Below are 27,335 nucleotides of genomic sequence, written 5' to 3'. Positions count from 1 at the left end.
AACAAGGGGAGAGTAGACAACTCTGTCTGGAAGTTTTTGTCCAAAAAGAAGTAATCAATGCGGGAGTATGTTTGATGAACATGAGAATAAAAGGAATACTGTCTATCTGTAGGGTGTAGGAAATGCCAGGCCTCACACACAGATTATTTCTGAAGGAAAGATTGAATAAGTAGGGCACATTTAGATGGGCCTGTAGTTCTTTGTAGTTCTTTTCAAGAACTGGGGACATTGTACAGTTGAAATCCCCCCCCCCCCCCCCCCCCTAAAATCAACAAATGGGAATCTAAATTGGGTATAGCAGATAAAAAGGAAGAAATTAAACTTGTCATCCCAATTGGGAGCATAAACACTAGCCAAAACAAGAGGGGTGGAAAACAGTTTACCGGTTATTATGACGTATCGTCCCTTAGGATCAGCAATAACCTCAGAAGCTACAAGGGGAGTAGATTTATCAACCAAAATGGCAGCACCCCTTGATTTACTATGAAAGTTAGAGTGGAACACTTGACCAACCCAGTCCCTACGCATCCTTAAATGCTCACCAGTCCTCAAGTGAGTCTCTTGTAGAAATGCAAAATTTGCATTCAAACCCTTTAAGTGTGTCAGTACCCTCTTACGCTTCACAGGGTTGTTCCACGAAATGTACTTGATTGTATTGTTTCGGCCACCCTGAGCACTCCCGTTATACAACCCTATCATTAGAGCATAGAGTGGAAAAGCAATCAGTACCCAAAAACCACAGATTAACTTGTCTCAGAGTAATAATGTACGGTGCAAGATATTTGGAAAAAGCACAGAAAACCCCCCAAAAAAGACAGAACGACAACATTAGAACTGAACAATTCAACCTCCTTCCTCCCCCCAACCACCTCTCCCCATCCCAGACAGTACCTCCCCAAACGAGGTACAAGCCTAAATAGAACATGTTCTCTTCGCACAGTATGTCTGTGAGAGTGCGGCGTTAAACCCAAACCCACAGTCCTGCTCTTTAAAGTCGCGTTTTATGTTAGTGGATCAAGCAGCAAAAAGAGAGAGAAATAAAAGTGAATCCCTTGTGCAAACGAAATTACAAAAGCACCACTTGTAGATGTATATAATTATATTCCCAGTCTTATAACAGGCATTGAGAGAGAAAATAAATAAAATGTATAAAGGCTCTCAACCAAAAACCTAATTTGAAGTAAGCAAATCATAGTAAGACAATCCAAAAAAGTATAATAATTGTCTAGTTTGACGATAAGACACCTTACAGCCAAGACCAAAAAATTACGTGTGCGCAACGTTGAACGTTTTCTGGGCATAAATGACATTCAAAACTTTAAAATTGAAGTGAAGACCCACAAAAACGTGTAGCCTCGGAACATTTACTGTTTACTGGGTCGGTACAAACGGATGCAGTAAACAAATAACCAAAAATATTTTGAATCACTGAGACACTATGTAAACAAACTGAGTAGGTGAATACGAGCGCCTAGGAACAATGGAGTTAAGTAAAACCTTAATACAATGAAATTAAAATGACTGAATGCTTGCTGCACACTAGATGATCAAAACATTAGATCACATCAAATAAGCCCGACTGGGTTCGCCAACTCCCCAACTATACAAGAATCGTATGTTATTACTAAACATAATTGTACCACAGGCGGGCTACTTACTATCCACAGTTCGCAAGCAACAGTTGCTGATCTATGAGCAAGTTCAAGACTTCTTGATGTGACGTTGAATGTGCGCCATAGCCTCATCCGGAGACTCAAATGTGTAGTCTTTACCATCATGAGATAGCCGGGAATCGCAGTCCATACTTCACACCTGGATGGTCCTGTAGTAGTTGTTTGGCCTGCCCGAAAGCTGCGCGCTGCCTGGAAACAGTGGGAGAGTAGTCCTGGTAGATAGAGAAGCTCTGTCCTTGAAAGCTCAGAGTGGTATTGCGGGCTCGTCGGAGAATCTCCATCTTCTCATGGAAAAAGTGCACTTGAAGAATTATGTCACAGGGCCTCTCACCATCCCGGGGCTTTGGGCGCAGCGACTGGTGGGCACGATCAATCAGGGGCTTCTCATCCAAGGCAAGAACATCCTTCAGCAGCCCAGAAACGGAATCCGTGGCGCGAGGCATTTCCGCTGCCTCTGGTACCGATACCAGTCTCAGGTTATTGCGGCGAGAGAATCCCTCTAAACTCACACAACTCTCCTGCACCTTTTTCAAATCCGCAGCCAGGCGTTTCACGTCAGCCTCCAGAGAGGTTGTTCAGTCGGAGACATTGGTAGCGGAGGTCTCCAGTGCTGCAATTGTTGTAGTGTGCAACTCTTGTTGTTTTGAGTGATGTGATTACTGGCACTGTCTCGTTCCGCAGGATGGTTAGATCTGCTTTTAAAGTATCAGAAACCTCCTGTATTCGGGCCTCAATCGTAGCAACTACCTCCGTTTTCATTTCAACTATCTCAGAGCGTAGTAGTTTGATGGCCTTGAATGTTCATTTCAGCACCGCCAGGCCAAGCCGCACCCCCGGGTAAAGTGTGAGTCCCCGGGCCCTCAGACTCAGGAGAGGGCGGTGATGAGAGTGGGTCTTGTAGGCCAGGTTTCCTGAAAGTCATGTTTTTGGCCTTATGTTTGGTCGACATGCTGACAATCGAAAGCAAAGTAGTCTTGGTTTTTAGGAAAAGGGATCACCGTACTAATATTTGAAAATAAATACGGTTCTGCTGCAAAATTCACATAAACTTTAAGAATACTGCGGGAGCAAACAGAAAATACGTCAGTCGCACATGGCGTCCCTCCAACCCCCATCAGAAGATTTTTTGATTCAATGGAGGAACGTAGTCAGAGAAATGCTGATGCATGTCTTGCTTGAGCTGTGTATGCGACTGGTTCACCTCTGATGCTAACAGGCAATGTGTATTGGAGGTGATTTCTGAATGTTCTTCGCCCAGCATACACCCCTCCAACCAGACATGCTTTATCTACTCATTTGCTGCATGCAGAGTTCAAGTGAAGGTCAAGCGAATCATAGAGAAAGCAGACTGTATTGCAATCATCTCTGATGGGTGGTTGAATGTTCGTGGGCAAGGAATAATTAACAACATCATCTCCACCCCTCAACCAGTATTCTACAAGAGCACAGACACAACAGACACCGGTCTCTACATTGCAGATGAGCTGAAGGCAGTCATCAATGACCTTGGACCACAGAAGGTATTTGCACTGGTGACAGACAACGCTGTGAACATGAAGGCTGCTTGGTCTAAAGTGGAGGTGTCCTACCCTCACATTACACCCATTGGCTGTGCTGATCATGCATTGAATCTGCTCCTCAAGGAAGTCATGGCACTGAAAACAATGGATACACTCTACAAGAGCGCCAAGGAAATGGTTAAGTACGTGAAGGGTCATCAAGTTACAGCAGAAATCTACCTCCCTTCTCACTTTATTCGTCATCAAGGATATTTGATGAAGTATCTACTTAAATTAACTGAAAATTGATAGTTTATTCCCATAATATTGTTTTACATTTTGATCTCCAGGATCATGAAGCCTTGGCGTGAGATACTGTTAAAATGTGAAACGGATAAGTTGTATTTTTTTTCTTTTGTTAAAATGAAGTGAGAAGGAGCACCAGATTGAAGCTGCCCAGAAACACCCATTGGGGTGGTGTTGTCATCATGTTTGACAGTTTCCTGGAGGGGAAGGAATCTCTCCATGAAATGGCCATATCACAGTCTGCCGATATGGACAGGCCCATCAAGAGGATCCTCCTGGATGATGTAAGGGCTTTGGGATGGAGGTGCAATATGGCAGTTGTGCCAACATATCTCATCAACCACCTGGTGGAAGGGACTTTGTGGCTCTGAGGCTCTTTCCCTTGTTGCCTCCATCATCCTCCAAATCCCACCAAAATCAGCCACCTCAGAGCGCAACTGGTCCTTGTTTGGGAACACATGCACCAAAGCATGTAACAGGCTGACCAATACAAGGGTTGAAAAATTGGTGGCCATCCAGGCAAGTTTTTGGCTTTTTGAGCCTGACCACGAGCCATCCTCAACAAGGTTGGAAAGTAACAGTAAAGATGGGGCCTCAGAGTCTGATGTTCAGGAGGTGGACATTGAAGAGGTGCAGGGAGAAGACATGGAAGCCTGAGAGGAAGAAAGTCTAGAAACTAAAGCTTTGGTTGTCATTTTACAGATGTATGTTAAAAACGTTTTTGGGAGATACGATGGATCATTGGGGATCATTCAATGTTCCCTATTGTTGTTCAGTGAAATCATCCCATTTGAAGAGTCAATTCATTTTATTAAAGTGTAATTTGTAACTCAATTGTTTTTTTTATTTATATTGGAAGGATCAGACTCGGCATGCTCATGAGGCTGATATCGCTGGTCCAAATGCCAGTTGTGAAGCTAATAGCAGTGACGCTATTACTGTGTATCTCCGGTAGGGCAACATCTTAAAAATGGCGCAGTTGGTAGTGTGTAATGGTACTCGATTAGTCGGCAAAAGCCGACATCACCCACGACAGAGAACGGTTGATTGTCAAGGGCAATGAATTCCATTATCTTGGCGTTAATGGATTTTGATTTTGAGTTGTCTCGCTGAAATGTTCTTATTCTTTCAAATGACTGCTTGACTTGTTGACTGCTCGATCCACACAGCAGACATTGTGGGCTAGGTTAGGAATGCTGTGTTACACGTGTAGCGCAAAATTTTACGTGGCGTCATTATGTCATGTACCTACGTTATATAGGTATGCACGTAATCTTAGACATCGGTTTTGCACATCGCCGTTACACTAGACATCGGGCCGATGTTGGCATTTTTTGCTAATATCGGCCAATTCCGATATTCGCCGATATATCGTGCATCCCTACTTTTTATTATTGCCTAATCAAACTAAGTCATTCGATCTGCTTTTTGGATGCTGGGGTGAGTGTTAATTGTGGAAAAATGTATTGTATGCTCTTCAGTGTTGCAGTTCAGACTATAAACTATTCTATACTACTCAGTTGAAATTCAATCATTTTTAATAGGTCACCCAGTAACTCACAGTGAAAGAATGTCCTAATCCAGTGACCGGTGACCTGTTTTAATTTAATTGAATGGGGCCCTGTTTTTCACAATTGTTTTGTCTTTAGTTAGATGTTCCATTCATACTGACAGTTTGTTTCATAGAAGTCACTCCTTCAGAGATGTGAGGTGGCGCCCATTTTAAATCTACTGACTTTGAACCCAGGTGCCTCCCTGTGGCCAAAGCTCTCATTGCTTCTCATGGTCATGTCCACTTTGCCATCCTGTGGTCAAACTGAACACCAGACCCCATTTTTGATATGCAGGCTGCCATGACTTTACATGTATTTGATAATTGCATGTTGGATTCATTGTGCAATGAATCTAGACTAGAGTTTTGCCTCAAACCTTTCTGTATGCACCTCTACTGTAAACTAGTGATGGGGGAAAAATCTATAGTTACAATTCAGGATATTATTTTTGATGATATATTATATCATTTTGGCAATATTCTTTTTGCGCTAGTTGGCTGTACCTGCGACAAAATGCCAGTATTTTTCATTCATAGCTTGTTCTCCATCTTTTTTATTTTCAGCACTTTTATTTCCATGACTGATCAAAACTCGTATTCTCATGACTCTGTTGTCCCTCTGCAGAAGACATGGTGAGCAATGTGTTTGGAACATCACAACGCAATATAATCACAGTATCGAATTACATTACATATAGAATAGTGAGAAGCGCAATACGTATCTTATCAGCACTTAAGTATCGTGATAATATTGTATCGTGAGGTCACTGGCAATTCCCAGCCTTAGTGTAAACTGTATACACCTCTGGTATTATGCCAATGGAGAAAAATAGAAATGTATACCAAGTGATAAACTTGTGGTGACTTTTTAACACTTTTCTATGTTTAAATGACTTTTGTGATGCGTTACTGCTTATTTGCTTATTTTTTTTCTCACCCACAGGTACTATATAGAATCCTATTTGAATCAGGATGTTGGACTTCAGTGCCCCACAGTGCAGCTAAGAAGCACACCCTAATCTCTCCTCACTCTGACCCCTGTCTCTGTTCTGTTCAACCAGAGTGTACGAGACCCATCAGGCGCCTCCATAGCCTTGTACACAGCCAAACTCCACCACCCCAACAAGACAGGGAACCATGTTGTCCTGCAGGCTCTCTTCTACCTCCTGGACCGGGCTGTGGAGAGGTGAGAACAACGAGATACATATTTTAGCATTAGCCTATGTGTTCTGTTCAATTATGTAGGTGAGACTCAGTCTCTGTCCCAATTGTCTTAATTGATCAAGACCATTGGGTAAAGGCAGGCTTAGTTTTACAACACAGCAGACAAATTGAGACAGGATGTTGGCATTGCACGGTGACAGTTTGTTGTGAAAGTGTGTGTAATTTGTATGACCTGATGAGCGATTTTAGAATCCTTTTTTACTCCATTATTGATGAGCAGCTATTAGCACCTATGTCATGAATTATAATGATTTACGTATAGCACATAAAGGCATTATAATTAAGCAATAAGGTGTGGTATATGGCCATTTCTTTAAAACAACAATACAGTACAAATGGCCACTCCCATTAGCGGGTGCTCTGGTCAGTGGGTGCGCTCTCCCCCACCTGCACCGAGACGCCAGCAAGGCACTGCCCCCAGCCCAAAGGGATTTTCCAAGGGTGGGAAAAACCAAGGCCCGCCACATGGAAGCGAGCACACCCATAACTACCAAGACCAGAACACACACCGCTCACAGCATCAAAACAAACAATAATCCCATCCCCACCCTCACCACTGATTGGAGGACCTCAAACTTTTATACTGTACATACATTTGTATATATAATTATTCCAACACTCGTCAATTCCACTCTTCAAACAGCCACAGATCAACCCATCTTTCCCAATAAATCATAATTCTACCATTTCCTCTCGCAATACAGCAAATACAATACATTGTGGGGACCCAGTGTTGAGGATCAGCGGGGTGGAGATGTTACCTACCCTCACCACCTGGGGGGGCCCATCATGAAGTCCAGGACCCAGTTGCACAGGGCGGGGGTCGAGACCCAGGGTCTCGAGCTTAATGACGAGTTTGGAGGGTACTATGGTGTTAAATGCTGAGCTGTAATCGATGAACAGCATTCTTACATAGGTATTCCTCTTGTCCAGATCGGTTAGGGCAGTGTGCAGTGTGATGGTGATTGCGTCATCTGTGGACCTATTGTGGCGGAAACCAAATTGGAGTGGGTCTAGGGTGTCAGGTAGGGTGGAGGTGATATGGTCCTTGACTAGTCTCTCAAAGCACTTCATGATGACGGAAGTGAGTGCTACAGGGCGGTAGTCATTTAGCTCAGTTACCTTAGCTTTCTTGGGAACAGGAACAATGGTGGCCCTCTTGAAGCATGTGGGGACAGCGGACTGGGATAAGGATTGATTGAATATGTCTGTAAACACACCAGCCAGCTGGTCTGCGCATGCTCTGAGGACGCGGCCGGGGATGCCGTCTGGGCCTGCAGCCTTGCGAGGGTTAACACGTTTAAATGTTTTACTCACGTTAGCTACAGTGAAGGAGAGCCCGCAGGTTTTGGTGGCGGGCAGTGTCAGTGGCACTGTATTGTCCTCAAAGCGAGCAAAAAAGTTGTTCAGTCTGTCTGGGAGCAAGGCATCGTGATGCGCAACGGGGCTGGTTTTTCTTTTGTAGTCCGTGATTGACTGTAGACCCTGCCACATACCTCACATGTCTAAGCCGTTGAATTGCGACTCCACTTTTTCTCTGTACTGATGCTCAGCTTGTTTGATTGCCTTGCGGAGGGAATAGCTACACTGTTTGTATTCGGTCATGTTTCTGGTCACCTTGCCCTGATTAAAAGCAGTGGTTCGCACGTTCAGTTTTGCGCAAATGCTGCCATCAATCCACGGTTTCTGGTTGGGGAATGTTTTAATAGACGCTGTGGGTACAACATCACCGATGCACTTGTTAATGAACTCGCACACCGAATCAGCGTATTCGTCAATGTTGTTGTTCGACGCAATGCGGAACATATCCCAGTCCACGTGATCGAAGCAATCTTGAAGCGTGGAATCCGATTGGTCGGACCAGCGTTGAACAGACCTGAGGGCGGGAGCTTCCTGTTTTTAGTTTCTGTCTATAGGCTGGGAGCAACAAAATGGAGTCGTGGTCAGCTTTTCCGAAGGAAGGGAGGGCGGGGGAGGGCCTTATATGCGTCGCGGAAGTTAGTATAACAATGATCCAGGGTTTTGCTACCACTGGTAGCACAATCGATATGCTGATAGAATTTGGGGAGCGTTGTTTTCAGATTAGCCTTGTTAAAATCCCCGGCTACAATAAATGCAGCCTCAGGATATGTGGTTTCCAGTTTACATAGAGTTCAATGAAGTTCTTTCCGGGCCGTCGATGTGTCTGCTTGGGGGGGATATACACGACTGTGATTATGATCGAAGAGAATTCTCTTGGTAGATAATGCGGTCGGCATTTGATAGTGAGGAATTCTAAGTCAGGTGAACAAAAGGACTTGAGTTCCTGTATATTGTTATGATCACACCACGTCTCGTTAATCATAAGGCATACACCCCCGCCCTTCTTCTTACCAGAGAGATGCTTGTTTCTGTCGGCGCGATATGTGAAGAAACCAGGTGGCTGTACCGACTCAGATGGCGTGTCTCGAGTGAGCAATGTTTCCGTGAAACAAAGAACGTTACAGCCTCGGATGTCTCTCTGGAATGCTACCCTTGCTCGGATTTCGTCTACCTTGTTGTCAAGAGACTGGACATTGGTGAGTAGTATGCTCGGGAGCGGTGTGCGATGTGCCCGTCTACGGAGCCTGACCAGAAGACTGCTCCGTCTGCCTCTTCTTCTACGGCATCGTTGTTTTGGGTTGCTGGCTGGGATCCGATCCATTGTCCTAGGTGGTAGGCCAAACAGAGTATCCGCTTCGGGAAAGTCGTATTCCTGGTCGTAATGTTGGTGAGTTGACGTTGCTCTTATATCCAATAGTTCCTCCCGACTGTATGTAATAAAACCTAAGATTACCTGGGGTAACAATGTAAGAAATAATACATTAAAAAAAACAAAATACTGCATAGTTTCCTAACTAGTCTTGAACCCGATCGAACATCCCTGGAGAGACCTGAAAATAGTTGTGCAGCGACGCTCCCCATCCAACCTGACAGAGCTTGAGAGGATCTGCAGAGAAGAATGGGAGACACTCCCCAAATACAGGTGTGCCAAGCTTGTAGCATCATACCCAAGAAGACTTGGGCCTGTAATCGCTGCCAAAGGTGCTTCAACAAAGTACTGAGTAAAGGGTCTGAATACTTATGTAAATGTAATATTTCAGTATTTTTATTTTCAATACATTTGCAAAAATTTCTGTTTTTGCTTTTTCATTTTGGGGTATTGTGTGCAGATTGATAATTAAATTGTTTGTTTTTCTCAACTTCAGAATAATGCTGTAACGTAACAAAATGTGTAAAAAGTCTCAGGGTCTGAATACTTTCTGAATGCACTGTACATCTCCATACACCTGGATTAAGTTGGGAGTATGTTTACAATGCCATTCATAAACATGATACATTTCTTATACATTCTCTCCAAGAAAATGGGTTTATCCTCTAGCAGTACATTGGAGTTTAACCACATTGCTCTAATATATATTGTCTCTTCTGGAGGATAACATTGGAATTGTAGCCAACTCTGTATAGCTTCATTTAAAAAAATATGGATACTTTAATAATTGTTTCACTGTAAATCCACCAAAAATTGATAGTTTTAATCTGTATAACAGCAAAGAGCACCCTTTTAAACATTGGCTGTGCCTCTTAGTAGTCTACTAGAAAACCAGTTTGGATTTACAGTACCAGTCAGAAGTTTGGACAGCTACTCATTCCAGGGTTTTTCTTTATTGTTACCATTTTCTACCTTGTTGAATAATAGTGAAGACATCAAAACAATGAAATAACACATGGAATCATGTAGTAACCAAAAAAGTGTTTTAACAAATCTAAATATATTTTATGTTTGAGATTCTTCAAAGTAGCCACCCTTTGCCTTTATGACAGCTGTGCACAATCTTGGCATTCTCTCAACCAGCTTCATGAGGAATGCTTTTCCAACAGTCTTGAAGGAGTTCACACATATGCTGAGCACTTGTTGGCTGCTTTTCCATCACTCTGCGATCCAACTCATCCCAATCCATCTCAATTGGGTTGAGGTTGGGTAATTGTGGAGAACAGGTTATCTGATTCAGCACTCCATCACTCTCCTTCTTGGTCAAATAGCTCTTACACATCCTGGAGGTGTGTTTTGGGTTATTGTCCTGTTGAAAAATAAATTATAGTCCCACTAAGCGCAAACCAGATGGGATGGCATATTGCTGCAGAATGCTGTGGTAGCCATGCTTGTTAAGTGTGCCTTGAATTCTAAATAAATCAGACTGTCACCAGCAAAGCAACCCCACACCATCACACCTCCTCCATGCTTGACGGTGGGAACCACACGTGCGGAGATCATCCGTTCACGTACTCTGCGTCTCACAAAGACACGGCGGTTGGAACCAAAAATCTAATTTGGACTCATCAGACCAAAGGACAGATTTTCCACCGGTCTAATGTCCATTGCTTGTGTTTCTTGGCCCAAGCAAGTCTCTTCTTTTTATTGGTGTCCTTTAGTAGTGGTTTCTTTGCGGCAATTCGACTATGAAAGCCTGATTCACGCAGTCTCCTCTGAACAGTTGATGTTGAGATGCGTCTGTTACTTAAACTCTGAATTTATTTGGGCTGCAATTTCTGAGGTGCAGTTAACTCTAATGAACTTATCCTCTGGAGCAGAGGTAACACTGGGTCTTCCTTTCCTGTGGCAGTCCTCGTTAGAGCCAGTTTCATCATAGCGTTTGATGGTTTATGCGACTGCAGATTGACTGACCATGTTGTAAAGTAATGATGGACTGTCATTTCTCTTTGCTTATTTGAACTGTTCTTGCCATAATATGGACTTGGTCTTTTACCAAATAGTGCTATCCTCTGTATACCACCCCTACCTTGTCACAACACAACTGATTGACTCAAACACATTAAAGAGGAAAGAAATTCCACAAATTAACTTTTAACAAGGCACACCTGTTAATTGAAATGCATTCCAGATGACTACCTGATGAATCTGGTTGAGAGAATGCCTATCTCCAACCTTTTTAACCCGTCTCTCCTTTCTGGAGAGGTTCCCATTGCTTGGAAGGCAGCCACAGTTCGTAATTTAAATAAACGGGGAGATCAAGCTCATCCTCACTGTTATAGGCCTAGTTCTATTTTGCGCCGTTTATCAAAAGTGTTGGAAAAACTTGTCAATAATCAACTGACAGGCTTTCTTGATGTCTAGTATTCTCTCGGGTATGCAATCTGGTTTCCGCTCAGGTTATGGATGTGTCACAGCAACCTTAAAGGTCCTCAATGATGACACCATTGCCCTTGATTCTAAGCAATATTGTGCTGCTATTTTTATTGACTTGGCCAAAGCTTTTGATACGGTAGACCAATCCATTCTTGTGGGCCAACAAAGGAGTATTGCTGTCTCTGAGGGGACTTTGGCCTGGTTTGCTAACTACCTCAAAGAGTGCAGTGTATAAAATCTGCCTGTCACCAAGGGAGTACCCCAAGGCTCGATCCTCACGCTCTTCTCAATTTACATCAACAACATAGCTCAGGCAGTAGGAAGCTCTCTCATCTGTTTTTATATGCAGATGATAGTCATATACTCAGCTGACCCCTCCCCAGATGTTGTGTTAAATGCTCTACAACAAAGCTTTCTTAGTGTCCAACAAGCATTCTCTACCCTTAGCCTTGTTCTGAACACCTCCAAAACAAAGGTCATGTGGTTTGTTAAAACCTCTAGGGGCTAGGGGGCAGTATTTTCACGGCCGGATGAAAAACGTACCCAATTTAAACAGGTTACTACTCTGGCCCAGAAAATAGTATATGCATATTATTAGTAGATTTGAATAGAAAACACTGAAGTTTCTAAAATTGTTTGAATGGTGTCTGTGAGTATAACAGAAGTCATATGGCAGGCAAAAAAACCTGAGAAAAATTGAATCAGGAAGTGGGAGAAATTAGAAATGTAGTTTTTGTTTTGAATCCCTTGAAAAACTACAGTGACATAGGAGGTGCAACGTAAATCCTAACTCTTCCATTGGCTGTCAACAATCTTTAGGAACTGGTTTCAACCGTCAGCTGTTACCGGGCAGATCATTTTGGCTCAGTCAATCATTGGCCAGTCTGAGGAGAGGTGTCTTATGATGCACGTGACTTCATCGTTTTTATATTTTTCTTCTGGGATGAATAGCTATTGCCCGGTTGTAAAATTATCGCAATTTTAAGTTAAAAAATACCCTAAAGGATTGATTGTAAACATCGTTTGACGTGTTTCTACAAACGGTAATGGAACTTTGAACATTTCGTCAATGGATTTGCGTCCACGCCACATGGCATTGTAAAGTGTTCTGGATGGGTCAACAAAACGGACGTATTTGGACATAAATGATGGACTTTGCAGAACAAATGAACATTTCTTGTGGAAGTGGGTGCCCACCGAAGATCAGCAAAGGTAAGTAAATATTTCGAAAATATTGTTAGAGATTTGTCGACGCCGTGGTTGTAGGCTAACTGTATAGCTTAGCATTGAAGGCTAAGTTCTGTACTCAGAATATTGAACAATGTGCTTTTTCCGTAACGTTATTTTGAAATCTGACAAAGTGGTTGCATAAAGGAGTAGATTATCTATAATTCTATAATTGTTATAAATTTTTTCAATGTTTATGAGTTCTTCTGTAACTTATATGTGCCTATTCACCGGAAGTTATGGGGAGAAAACATTTTGTGAACGTCAGGCGCCAATGTAAAAATTGGGTTTTTGGATATAAATATAAACTTGATCGAACAAAAAATGCATGTATTGTGTAACATGATGTCCTAGGAGTGTCATCTGATGAAGATTGTCAAAGGTTAGTGCTTAATTTTAGCTGTATATCTGATTTTGTGATGGCTATCGTGCTTGGAAAATTGCTTTTCTTTTTTTTTTTTTTTTGCTGAGGTGCTATGCTAAAATAATCTAATGTTTTGCTTTCACCATAAAGCCTTTTTGAAATCGGACAATGTGATTGGATTAACGAGTAGTGCATCTTTAAAATGCCGTATAATACTTGAATTTTAATTTTGAGATTATTTTGTTTTGAATATCGCGCCGTGCTATCTCACTGGTTGTTGTCCAACCAATCCCGTTATCGGGATTGTATCCTCAAGAGGTTTTAAGAAGAATGCCCCTCTTCCCACAGGTGTTATTACTACCTCTGAGGGTTTAGAACTTGAGGTAGAAGCCTCATACAAGTCCTTGGGAGTATGGCTAGATGGTGCACTGTTCTTCTCTCAGCACATATCAAAGCTGCAGGCTGAAGTTAAGTCTAGACTTGGTTTCCTCTATTGTAATCGCTCCTCTTTCACCCCAGCTGCCAAACTAACCCTGATTCAAATGACCATCCTACCCATGCTAGATTACGGAGACATAATTTATAGATCGGCAGGTAAGGTTGCTCTCGAGTGGCTAGATGTTCTTTACCATTCGGCCATCAGATTTGCCACCAATGCTCCTTATAGGACACACTCCTAAACTCCTCTGTAAGCTGGTCATCTCTGTATAACTGCCGCAAGACCCACTGGTTGATGCTTATTTATAAAACCCTCTTAGGCTGTGGGCTACACTAGTTAATTTAGCAGACAAGACTTGCTTATAATTCCGTGGCATTAGTTTATATTACTTATAGTAATAAGAATACAATTGAACAAAGCTGAATAAAATATAAATATTGTCTCCAAACGATTTGAGGGAGTGCGTACATGCGGCTATTCTGTGTTGAGCGGTTGACAATGAAATAGGTATTCCTATATGCTTAATTTAGAGTTATTAAACTAACATTAGTTATTCTACAAATGTTTGATTATATGTTTTGCTTTTTAATACATTGTAAGACTGCATGATGAGATTCTAATGATTTGAAAAAAGTTGCTTGAAAGGCATGAGCTCTGCTTAGTTTTTACGCAGGCCGTACACACTCCAATAGTCTCCCTTTCATTCACAATTTGACAAGCACTTGATAATGCCTCAAATTTCAGGGCGATATCCCCTTTGTGGCCGTAATGCACCCTAAAAAGAGCCATGACTTTTGCGTCTCGGAGTGCTGCGTTGTGCCCTTCTCCCTGAGTGTGCTGAACAATCGGAAACCCTCTCACTCACATGGCTCTCTGTCAGGTGATCTGGTCTTTCTCACAGGCTACAAATGAAGAGACACATCTGGGATGCAACTGCGTACGTCCTTATCCAATTCCGAGGTGCATATTGGAAGAACTGTCCACATTTACTTTGACAGCCAACAAGATGAGTAGGTCTAACGAACAGCAAAAGCACTAGCTTACGTCAATCTACTATCCCCCACAGTACAAAAATTCTGTGTGAGAAATAAATATTCCAAACATAGTCTGGTATAGTTGTGGGATGCGATAGATCCCAAATTAATACAACCACTAGCATCAAAATGCCTTTTTTATGCAATGGGACTGACGTAACCGATCAGAATGTTTAGCTCACAATGTTGATAAACTATTAGGCTATTTCTTCACATTTATAAGCGCAGCAATGCGCACATGGTAGTAGGCTATAAGCTTGAATGTTCCATTAGTGGAAAACATCATCAAAAGTGACCGCAAATGCATGTAATGCTTTTATTATAAAGGTGCATTTTTATGTTGAAAATGAACTTCCCCAAACTTGAAACTCACGGGCTGCTTATATTTTCCAGTTAGGCTCTACACCCGTTGTAAAATGGATTAATGTGCTAAATTAGTTGTGGTAAACTTTATTAAAACATATAGCACTATGGGCTAGGCAACATATGAGGTGTGCGACTATGATTTAAAAAAGTCCCAAACAAAAGGCATTGTTTCTTATGTTGGGCATTCATTCACAAGTGATTAGTCTAAAATTGTCACCCTTCAGACTTTTCTTGATTTAATATTGTCTTTACATATACTATATGTGTGACATTTGTTTTTATTTAGAATGGACCATTATCATGCACCTGTATCGAAACAGGGGCAGGAGGAAAAAATACATGTCATCTATGCACTTAAATAGCGAATGGATTACGCTTTTCCCAGGGGTTTATTTTCATGCCAGCCAGGTAGGCTATACTCCTGTTGTAAATATAAGCAATGTGCTTATTAGGAAAGTTGAGAAATAAATATAGTAGGTCTAGCCTATAGAAAGATGATGGGACCCTCCTCTTTTTATTAGCAGCCATCACTCTTTCTCCCGCAATTGCACAGAAATGTTGTGCAACATGAGCTCATGTAGTATTTCATTCGATTTTCAAATACATTTGCGTCAAATTGATAAGACGGACAATAGAGTGCTTGGAGAAGCCTAAATACTGTGACTAAACGGTCATGTGGAATTTGACTGCCTTCATGACTCATGACCGCCAGTGTGGCAGTAATACGGTCACTGCAACAGCACTAGTTACTTCATGATTCCATATGTGTTATTTCATAGTTTTGATGTCTTCACTATTATTCTACAATGTAGAAAATAGTACAAATAAAGATAAACCCTTGAATGAGGAGGTGTGTCAACTTTTGACTTGTACTGTTAATACAGTTTTAGTATAACATAAGTTTTGAGAGGTTTATGCCTTGATATTTAATAGTTTTACCCCTCCAAACTCATTCATTCTATAAATATACCCATTTAATGTTCATAAAAAGTGTTAAACATTTTCTCTCTCCCCCCCAGCTTTGAAACTCAAAGAAATGGCCTGGTGTTCATTTATGACATGGCGGGCTCCAACTATACCAACTTTGAGCTGGACCTCAGCAAGAAGATTCTCAACTTACTCAAGGTTAGAAAGTACTGAGGCAGCATATTGTAGTATTTTTATCAATATCTGTTCACCAGGCTTAATATGTTGACTGATGACAGACAAAAATGTACACTCCATGTGTATGAATGAGAGGCCAGGATTGCGAAGTGGTGTTCCAAAACTGCAGGTCTGCTCTGTTCTACACCAGGGGGCTTTTCCTGCCAGGCTGAAGAAGGTGTTGATAGTGGGCGCCCCTGTCTGGTTCCGCGTGCCCTACAACCTGCTGAGCCTGCTGCTTAAGGAGAAACTCAGGGAGAGGGTGAGTGCAATGGTACTATCCTCACTATGGGTAGACTTGTATCTTCAAAAACAAGCACTAATTCCATCTATAAAGAACTGTCAAGAATGTGACTGTAGTTATGATCATTTAGCTTCCATCCAAACCGACTTACTCAATGCATTCGGAAAGTATTCAGACCCCTTAACTTTTTCCACGTTTTGTTACGTTACAGCCTTATTCTAAACTCAATCTACACACAATACCCCAAAATGACAAAGCAAAAACATGTTGTTATTCAGACCCTGTGGAGAAGGGAGAACCTTCCAGAAGGACAACCATCTCTGCAGCATTCCACAAATCAGGCCTTCGTGGTAGTGGCCAGATGAAAGCCACTCCTCAGTAAAAGGCACATAACAGCCTGCTTTGAGTTTGCCAAAATGCACCTAAAGACTCTCAGACAATGAGAAACAACATTCTTTGGTCTGATGAAACCAAGATTGAAATCTTTGGCCAAGTGTCACACCTGGAGGAAACCTGGCACCATCCCTACGGTGAAGCATGGTGGTGGCAGCATCATGCTGTGGGGATGTTTTTCAACAGCAGGGACTGGGAGACTAGTTGGGATAGAGTGAAAGATGAACGGAACAAAGTACAGAGAGATCCTTGATGAAAACCTGCTCCAGAGCGCTCAGGACCTCCTACTGGGGTGAAGGTTCACCTTCCAACAGGTCAACAATCCTAAGCACACGGCCAAGACAACGCAGGCGTGGCTTCGGGACAAGTCTTTGAATGACCTTGAGTAGCCCATCTAGAGCCAGGATTTGAACCCGATCATACCCAAGAAGACTGAAGGCTTTAATCGCTGCCAAAGGTACTTCAACAAAGTAAAGGGTGTGAATACTTGTGTAAATGTGATATAAGTTTATTATTTATAATACATTTGCAAACATTTCTAAAAACCTGTTTTTGCTTTGTCATTATGGGGTATTGTGTGTAGATTGAGGGAAAACAACTATTTAATCCATTTTAGAATAAAGCTGTAACATAACGAAATGTGAAAAAGTCAAGGGGTCTGAATACTTTCTGAATGCACTGTATGTGGCCCATGTAGGAATAAAGTCACCTCCTTGGTGTTGCTTGGACCAAGCAATTTAGCCATCGAGACAATGTTTTTTTCTGATGCAGCATGATAGAGATATTCTGGCATGGTGCAGAAGTAGGACCTCACAATGTAGAGCCAAACATGCCCCCTATATCTCTCAGACATTGCTTCAGTAACTCCCTGTCCTAGTTTGGGAACATCAACAATATTAGAAGCAGATAAACACTCCTGGGACCTGGGGATGATCGTTATGCTCCCTTCCAGTGTATAACACCTGACATTGGAGGGTGAACCGCCGTCCAGCCCTGCAATGTAATTGATACACAAGGCACTTCCTCAGCTGTCAGATGATTTTAATTTTTTAATCCCAACCTCCGTCCCCATAGGAGGTCTTTTGCCTTTTGGTAGGCCGTCATTGTAAATAGGAGTTTGTTCTTAACTGACTTGCCTAGTTAAATAAATAAATGATTGATGGATGGATGCAAGGCGTATCCACTGTGACCTTTACTCAGGAACTAACTCCTCCCATAAATCACATCGGCTGTGTTTGAAATTGTAAAATGATTGACACCATTGATAAAGATGAGCAATAATGACTGTATAAAATAAATAATTTAAATACTGAGCTATATTTGTATGCTCCAGAAAATTGTGAAATTATTCTTTAATACTATTACAATTGCTCAGAGAAAGAGATTTTGTTTAACAAGTAATACTTTTTTTTCTCAAAAAGGTAGGGGTCAAAATTTATTAACACCCCTAAATATTCTTATAAATAAAGAGGTCAAAAGTTTACTATTTGGTCCCATATTCCTAGTATGCAATGACTACATCAAGAATGTGACTACAAACTTGTTGGATGAAGTTTGCAGCTTGTTTTGGTTGTGTTTCACATTATTTGATGCCATTTTGGAGTCACCTTTATTGTAAATAAGAATAGAATATGTTTCTAAACACTTCTACATTAATGTGGATGCTAACATGATTACGGATAATCCTGAATAATGATGAGTGAGAAAGTTAGAGGGTCAAAGATCATATCCCCAAGACATGCTAACCACCCCTGTTATTGGTAATGGTTAACATGTCTTGTGGTTATGATCTTTGACCCTCTAACTTTCTCACTCATCATTATTCACTCGACACAATACATTATTTACCCATTTCTATTTGGCACAAAATAATCTGAAACACAACCAAAACAAACTGCAAATGCATCCAACATGTTTGTAGTCAGTCACAAGTAGGGTTGCACATTTTGGGGAATATTCAGGAGGTGGAAACATATGGGAATATATGCAAATTATTATTAATACCATTTAAATGTAGATGTTTTTTTTGCATTGGATATATTTACCATATGGAGACAAACTTAAACCTTTTACCATATCATAAGTAGACATAATTGAAAATGATTAAATCCTTCCAATAGAAATAAAAAAAACTATTTAGTTATGAATTGAACTTTAATTAAATGGGATGATTTCACTGAACAACAAAAGAAAGGGAATATTGAATGATCCATCGCATCTCCTAAAAACTTAACATACATCTGTAAAATGATAGTCTAGAAACGAAAGCTTTGGTTGTCTTCCTCTCAGGCTTCTATGTCTTCTCCCTGGACCTCCTCAATGTCCACCTCTTGAACATCAGACTCTGAGGCCTCATCTTCACTGTCACTTTCCAACCTTGTTGAGGTTGGCTCGTTGTCAGGCTCAAAAAGCCTAAAATTTTGCCAGACTGCCAAGAACCTTGCCCTCGTCCAGGCCAAGGTGGTGAGACACGGTAGTGATGACACCATAGGCCTTGTTGATCTCTGCACCAGGCAGGATGCTCTTGCCTGCATACTTGGGGTCCAACATGTGCTCTGCGGCGTGTATGGACTTCAGGCAGAAGTCTTCACGCTTTTTGATGCATTTCAGAACTGTAGTTTCCTCTGCTTGGAGCAACAGTGAAGTGGGCAGGGCAGTACAGATTTCTTCTCTTATATCTGCGAGCCGAGTCTGAACATCAGACAGGATGGCATTGTCTCCCTCAATCTGTGCAATGGCTACTGCTATAGGTTTCAGGAGTTTCAGGCTGCTTACCACTCTGTCCCAAAATACATCATCCAGGAGGATCCTCTTGATGGGGCTGTCTGATTCATCATTTTCACCTCAAAGAGAAACTTTTGTCAAAGGTGCGCTGAGGGAACTTTATGCTCTTGGCCAGATGATTCTCTATCTTTGTTGCGTTCTTCACACATGATTTGGCACAGTATTTGCAAATGTACACAGCTTTTCCTTCTACATTAGCTGCAGTGAAATATCTCCACACATCAAATAGTGCCCGTTGCATTTTCATGTAAAGATGAGAAAAAGAGTTAAAAAAAAAAAATACAATTTCATGTACAGTTAAATAGTTAAGCAGTTAGATTAAACAACTCCTTTGTAAGATAAATGTTTTAAAATTAAACATGTATGGAAACAGGTGAATTAACAGTCCTCAGTTAGCGGGCTCAAGCAAGCTAAAACCCACATGGTAGAAAATTAGAAATTATTGAAACACAGTTTGCTGTAGGCTACTAGTTAACAAACAAATTATGTATGTCATATAAAATATATTCCCCCAACCCGGTATTGTAATCAAAAGTTACAAGAAAGAATGTAGTCCTTGGCTCAGACTGTCTAGTAGTGTGGGCTCAATAGCATCTCATTAGTGTGCAAGATCTTGAGAATCAGCTGTACATGTGATGGAAGAATGCACTGTGCATGCAGAGGGTTGCGATTCCATTGAATTGGGGATAGTTTAACCAAAATATGCCACACGTATCCCACAAAAAAATATTTACTGTTAAAAGCTACGTTTTGATGAATTTAAGCAAAATTCCCAGGCTTAACTTCCCATGGAAAATTACGGACATTTACCAGAAAGTTTCCGACCCCTTGCAACCCTAGTCACAAGTTCGATGTAGTCATTGCGTGCTAGGAATATGGGACCAAATACTTAACTTGACTACTTTATCTGTAAAAATCTTCAGGGGTGTCAATTTTGACCCCTATCTTTTTGAGAAAAAAAGTATTACTTGTTTAACAAAATCTTTCTCTGAGCAATTGTAAGAATATAATTTTGTGCATAAAAATTTTGCTCAGAATTAGAATTACTTATTTTATACAGTCACTAACTATTGCTCATCTTTATCAAGGGTGTAAATCATTTCGATCCACACTCTACCCCTATGGGCCCTGGTCAAAAGTAGTTCACAACATAGGGAATAAGGTGCCATTTATACTCAGCCCAAGTCACTGTTGATTTCACAAGAAATAGTAGATGTAACAGATCATTCATGTGGCTCTGATGGACTTGCATCTCTTAAAGCAGAAGGCAGTAGGAGAGTGATTTAAATTTTTTTACAAAGTTAATTTAGTCATTAATGATCTTGTTTAACTGACTTTTTTATGAACATGAGATTGAATGCTTGGTGTTATCACCACAATCACATTATTCATTGATGATATGACGTTTGTAAAATGGCTCTAATATGCAATATCAAATCGAAATCCATTTATTGAACAGGGCAGGGAACATAATTGAAAAGCACACTGTTTGATTCCTTGACGTTGATTCATTGACTGTCCCAGTGATTCATTGAATGGGAATGAAATCAACCTAAACCCCTATTAATGCATGGAATCCATTTTAGGACATCCTCAATTCTTAGTCAAGACTGAAACCTACAGCTTACAAATCAGGATGTCCTAAAAAGGATTCTATATTTTTGACATGTGGTCCAGTTTCAATATATATCTTTTTTTTAAATCAGAGCAAGGACTTAAGATCAGATGTTATCACTTGACTTTGGAAGTTGAAGCCCTCACACTCTCCTACCTCCTTCTCCTCTCCCAGGTCCAGATGGTCAAAATGTCCGACCTCCGCCAGCACCTCCCCCGGGATTGTCTCCCAGAGCACCTGGGGGGGCTGCTGCCCCTGGATGCTCACGGCTGGAACGAGCAGCTCCTGGCTGGGCAGAACGGCCGCGTGGACCCCGTTGACGAGCTGGTAGGCATCCCACTGGCGGACTCGTCGGTCCACACCCCCGGACTGGAGGCCATGTGCCTGCCGGAGTTCATGGCCCACCTGGGCAGGCTCCAGCGCTCTGGCATCCACCTGGAGTATGTGGAAATCCGCAAGGAGAAACCACCAGGGACCTTCCACTGTGCCCTGTGAGTAGATGAGTACAATCACTTTTAAAGGGTTAAAGGGTTGATCTACATTTCCAGGCATTTGAGCTGCATAGGGAGAAGCCTAGAGAGTTCTGGTCCTGTATTCACAAGGTGTCTCAGAGTAGAAGCTGATCAGATCTTTTCTTGGATCAGAACCCTCCTATCGATTTATAATCTTATTCTTTATTATCTAAATGGCTAAATTGATCATATACCAGCAATTCTACTCTGGCCCTTTGTGAATACGGGCCCCCCAGCCCTCACTGGGTTGAAAAGGATGAGACTTTGGGTTTGTCCATTAAACTACCAAGGAAAGCATCAAACTGGGTGGCAAAACTTTGCATCAGTCCCTTGGAGCAGTAACTTGATTCATTATATTCTTAAATTACCAATGGTTGATTATGTCTGTCAATCTCTCCAGTACTGCATACAACCAGGAGAGGAATCGCTATGGGGATGTCCTGTGTCTTGACCAAACAAGAGTTCGTCTGAAAACTCGACAAAACGAGGTGTGTACTTCTCAAAAGTCATATGGCAATGTTATCATGCAATTAGTGTATCATAAGAGATATCAGTAACACTTTCTAGGAACCACAAAACACATATTGCCTTTTATCAAGCACAATGTGCATTAGAAGACTTGCTGTCACCATTCACAACAGCATAATATGGCTCCATACAGTATTTGTAAATGCACATATACCTGCACATTACATGTGGTTCCTAGAACTTCAAATATTAATTCCATTTTTTTTTAAATATTCATCTTGAATAGGCTGTTAAGAGGACAAAAAAACCCACAAAAGAACTGCGCAATATTGCCATACGTGAATGCTCTCTTTCAGCCTCATAGAATGTCAAAGGACATCTTTGGTTCATGTGTTTGTGAGAAAGCCTCTACTTTTACACTCAGCTGGCTCACCAAAGGCCTCTGATAAACGGCTTAAAACCGCCTTGATAGCCCCCTCTTTTTATTTGCTCAATTTATTTGGCATTCATCTAACAGGGCTCTATAATGTTATCTGGATTGCTACTGTACAGCTCTGATGTTATTCTCTCGGTCGCTGTGACAAAGGCCTGTTTGTTCCCACAGAGATCGGACTACATCAACGCCAGCTTCATGGATGGCTACAAACAGAAGAATGCATACATCGGTACTCAAGGTACAACGATGTCCCTCTATGATATTACATCTGCTAGTTTCACCATCAGAGACTTTGCACTAGTCATTTTGATGGGATATTCATTCATTTGTAAGAGGTTCCTTTGGTTCTCAAACTATTGGTATTTTGGTAACACTAAAGTCGACAGGTATAATGCATTATGATGTGCTTGATGCATTGAAAGACTTGTCATAAGCATGCGCACTGTGTACAAAACATTAGGAACACCTTCCTAATATTGAGTTGCACACCCCTTTTGCCCTCAGAACAGCCTCAATTTGTAGGGGCATGGACTATACAAAGTGTCGAAAGTGTTCCACAGGGATGCTGGCCCATGTTGACTCCAATGCTTCTCATAGTTGTCAAGTTGGTTGGATGTCCTTTGGGTGGTGGACCATTCCTGATACACACGGGAAACTGTTGAGCGTGAAAAATCCAGCACTGTTGCAGTTCTTGACTCACACAAACCGGTACGCCTGGCACCTACTACCATACCCCGTTCAAAGGCACTTAAATCTTTTGTCTTGCCCATTCACCCTCTGAATGACACATACACAATCCAAGTTTCAATTGTCTCAAGGCTTAAAAAATCTTTAACCTGTCTCCTCCCCTTCATCTACACTGACTTGAAGTGGATTTAACAAGTGACATCAATAAAGGATCATAGTTTTCACCTGTATTCATCTGGTCAGTCTGTCATGGAAAGAGCAGGTGTTCATTATGTTTTGTACACTCAGTGTATGACCCCCTGATGATCCAGCCTAAATAACAATTGAACATTTTCTACATAAAGACCTCAACATTTTGTAAGTGTGTATGAGCCTTGATGTAAGAAGTAGATCATTCCCTTCATTCTACTCTACTGTCCACAGGACCACTGGAGAAAACTTATGGTGATTTTTGGAGAATGGTCTGGGAGCAAAATGTGCTAGTCATTGTCATGACAACAAGGTAGTTACTTTTCTTACACCTTTCCTTTACCCAGTGGGAGTTGAAATTATAACAAGTCTTTGTCATGGCATGAAGTGGAGGATTGTTGTTAAATGATTCACTGACATTTGGAAATGCTGTTATGTGGTGACTGTTGTGAACCAGACCCATATATGTTACAATGGGGCACTTCTTGAATTCTAGAGAGATTGTCATTACCCTCCTGGAATGTTTTTTTATCTGTGTGTTGCAGGACGGACGAGGGCGGTCGGAAGAAATGTGGTCAGTACTGGCCTCTGGAGGAAGGTGGCCAGGAGGTGTACAGTCACATGGCTGTGGTCAACCAGAGAGTGGACAACCACTCCCACTATAGCCAGACCACACTGGAGCTGCACAACATGGAGGTACAGTAGCTAGCTACAGGTCTAAAGTGACCTCTGCTCCCTTTACACAAGGAAGAACACATTTCCAATTGCTGATTTGTTGTTTTTTAAGGATGAAAATCTGAGATTATCTGTAACACAGGCTAGCTGCATAGGGATGGCTGTTCACTTTAGCTGGAAAAATTTTCACTGTGCAACACTATCTTAGTGTTGGTGTTGGCTAACATCAAAACTTCCAACAAGTTTGAACATGTTAGAACTCGTGCATATCAGTGTTTGTTTACCACAATTTAACACTTATCATGGTGTGTCTGTCTGTGTCTATCCCGTCCCTACCAGAATTGTGAGCAGAAGCAGGTGACCCACTTCCAATACCTGAGCTGGCCTGACTACGGCGTCCCCACTTCGGCCTTGACGCTCATCGACTTCCTGGGGGCCGTCAAGAGGCAGCAGAGACAGGCGGTGAAGGGCATGGGGCCCCAGTGGAGAGGCCACCCCCTGGGACCCCCCATGGTGGTTCACTGCAGTGCGGGCATAGGCAGAACAGGTGAACTATTCATTCTCGCTGATGACCACCACTCCTTTAGTCTATGCGTGTCAGACTTTACTCCAGTCCTTGAGACCAAAATAAAGACACACAAAATCTATTATTTAGGCTCTGTATTTTGCACAATCATGTGACATGGCAAGATTTTATCCTGTATTTTAAGCCTTATCCAGAAATTAGAATTACACCAAAAAGGAAAGCAATTGTCTGAGGATGCAGCTGGACCATCTGCTGGGACAGTTTGATGAAAAAGCTATAAAAGGTTAAAAATCCAGGCATGTCACATGATTGCACAAACCACAGGGCCCTAATAAGACAATATAAAGGCTCATGCATGCTTATAACAAGTTAATTCCCCCCAGATCACCTCAATAACATGTAATGCACACAATTAAATAGAATCTCTGATGTGATAGTCATAGGTGTCACCCCATTTCTCTAATAGGGATTCTATTTCAATGGCTATCACCTTGGCTATAATGTATGGAGTCCATAGTGAACTAATGTTATTCCTGCATCTTCCCCAGTTCATAATATATCTGTTGATAATGATGTCTCCCACCTTCCTTCTCCCCAGGTACCTTCTGTGCCCTGGACATTTGTCTGTCCCAGTTGCAGGACATGGGGACACTCAATGTGTGTCAGACAGTGCGGTGGATGAGAACACAGAGGGCCTTCACGATCCAGACCCCCGACCAGTACTACTTCTGCCACAACGCCATCCTGGAGCATGCTCAAAGACAGGGCCTGCTCTCAGCCAGTCAGTGATGCCAAGGGGGTCGCCTCGTAGTTCTCACAGCCAATCAGTGATGCCCTGGGTGTTGTTCTCGCAGGCAGTTTGTAAATCCAGGGGACACTTTGTAGCCAATCAGCATGTCTGCTTCTAGGGATTGCCATCAATTATTCTACCCTTTAAGAGGCCTCTAAGACAGACTCATTCCTCCTGATTCTCACATTTTAATGACTAGTAAGACTGATTTGTAGTATCTCAAGAAGTCACGGTTCAAGTTATTGTTGTTTTCTATGCATGGACCACCATTTATTTGTTTAGGTAGTTTGGGCAATGTAAACCCCATGTCCTACCAAATAGAAATAGTTTAGCTACATTCAAGTCTACTTTCCTATATTATTAGTTCTGTGTCCTCACTGAAATCTGTATTTTTATTTTGTCCATAATATCCACATAGGGACGGTGAGACAATCTTGCATTGTTCTTGGAAAACTCAAGAGGAAAATTTCCTCTTGACTTAAACTTCTCCTGGAGCTGATTAAATCGAATGGCTACTTGTAGAAGTTGTCCTGATAGGGCAAGACTTCTCATCTTGCCCTACCCCCAATCCAAGCCTCAACCACGATAAAATGCATAGATGACCTTAAGTTCAACTTAAAGTAATACTACACCTTAAAACATTTGCGAGCTGCTGATAATGTTGCCATCTCAATGCATTTCCTGCAGATTGAAGAATTAAGGGCTGCCCTCAAGACACAGACTTCATTGTAAGTTATTCACATTGGCTGTTCAAATTTCTTGTGAAAACCTTGTGATCATGACATTAAATGTTTGGTCGCTGCAATAGTCGTTACGTAAGCTTCAGTGAGACACTGTCATGTACTTCTGTTGAGCCGCCAATGCTGCGATGAACATGATGTAGGAAGGCCATAACCCTGCTTCCGCCTTAAGACCCCAGTCTTAGACCTCACCTCAGTAAAGTGCAATATACTTTTATACACAGCCATGTTGAAGCACTTTGAAATGGCTCTTCCCATCGTGCTTTAAGATATTGCAGTTCTTGTGGTGGTATAGTGCATTTAAGGTCAAATTGCAATTATGGGAGGTTCTAAACATGTGATATAGGCATAACTTGATTGTTACTGTTGATTGGACCTTTGACCTTCAGGCTTGTTCAATGGACACTGAGAGACCATCTTACCCTGATTACATGTAGAATATTACCGTTCCCATTGCTGAACTGTGTGTGCATCATATTACATATCTTGTTGGATGAAAGAATTTGTTCTTTGCTACTGAATTCATATTGAATTTGCTTGTAGTGGAGCCTTGTTTAAGTCTGCCATCCTCGTGCACTCTTAGTGATTTTAGAATGATTACTTTCAATGAAGGACAGTGACCAATTGTATTTTTCTATTGTATTAAACAACTTTTTGTTACAAGTATTCAGACTTTAAAAGTATACATTAAAATTGCATTATATTTGCTCTGTTACTATTAGGTAGTATGATTGAGGACAATTGAATCAAATGTTGCTGTATGAAAAATCATTTGTCTACATATGTACATTTCAAATGCTTCTGTCTTATGACCCAATACATTCTTTTGCCAATTATGTTTTCCAACCAAAGGAGATTGGGATATGTTCAATAACATTTCAAATGAAGACCAAACGTGTATTCAGCGTGCTTTTGTCATATTTTAGTCTGGTTTGTGTCTAGAGTTTAAATGCCTAGTGCAGTTGTGAATTCCTGTTTTTTTTGTTTTTTTTTACATTATATATATATTAGTTGAAGTCGGAAGTTTACATACACCTTAGCCAAATACTTTTAACTCAGATTTTCACAATTCCTGACATTTAATCCTAGTAAAAATTCCCTGTCTTAGAATCGCAACTTTATTTTAAGAATGTGAAATGTCAGAATAATTGGAGAGAGAATTATTTATTTCATCACATTCCCAGTGGGTCAGAAGTTTACATACACTCAATGAGCATTTGGTAGCATTGCGTTTAACTTGGGTCAAGCATTTCGGGTAGCCTTCTACAAGCTTCCCACAATA

The 27,335-nt window shown here is 41.4% G+C and overlaps 1 protein-coding gene across 1 annotated transcript in view; it reads left to right on the top strand.

The window, feature by feature from the left end:
- The window catches only part of LOC106573036 (tyrosine-protein phosphatase non-receptor type 9), a 57,062-nt gene extending 30,115 nt beyond the window's left edge, over positions 1 to 26,947 (top strand). Inside the window, exons 4-13 of the mRNA XM_014147655.3 lie at positions 6,092 to 6,216; positions 15,871 to 15,976; positions 16,146 to 16,256; positions 21,205 to 21,521; positions 21,943 to 22,030; positions 22,615 to 22,684; positions 23,557 to 23,635; positions 23,868 to 24,018; positions 24,337 to 24,544; positions 25,122 to 26,947. Of these exons, the coding sequence (XP_014003130.1) occupies positions 6,092 to 6,216; positions 15,871 to 15,976; positions 16,146 to 16,256; positions 21,205 to 21,521; positions 21,943 to 22,030; positions 22,615 to 22,684; positions 23,557 to 23,635; positions 23,868 to 24,018; positions 24,337 to 24,544; positions 25,122 to 25,312 (1,446 nt within the window). The 3' untranslated portion in view covers positions 25,313 to 26,947. The remainder of the gene's footprint in view (positions 1 to 6,091; positions 6,217 to 15,870; positions 15,977 to 16,145; positions 16,257 to 21,204; positions 21,522 to 21,942; positions 22,031 to 22,614; positions 22,685 to 23,556; positions 23,636 to 23,867; positions 24,019 to 24,336; positions 24,545 to 25,121) is intronic.
- Positions 26,948 to 27,335: the final 388 nt, after the last annotated feature.

Source organism: Salmo salar, chromosome 16 (assembly GCF_965601325.2).
Source record: "Salmo salar chromosome 16, fSalSal1, whole genome shotgun sequence".
Lineage (NCBI taxonomy): Eukaryota > Metazoa > Chordata > Actinopteri > Salmoniformes > Salmonidae > Salmo > Salmo salar.
Note: the sequence above shows the minus strand (reverse complement) of the source record. Positions and strands in the feature narration are given on the sequence as shown.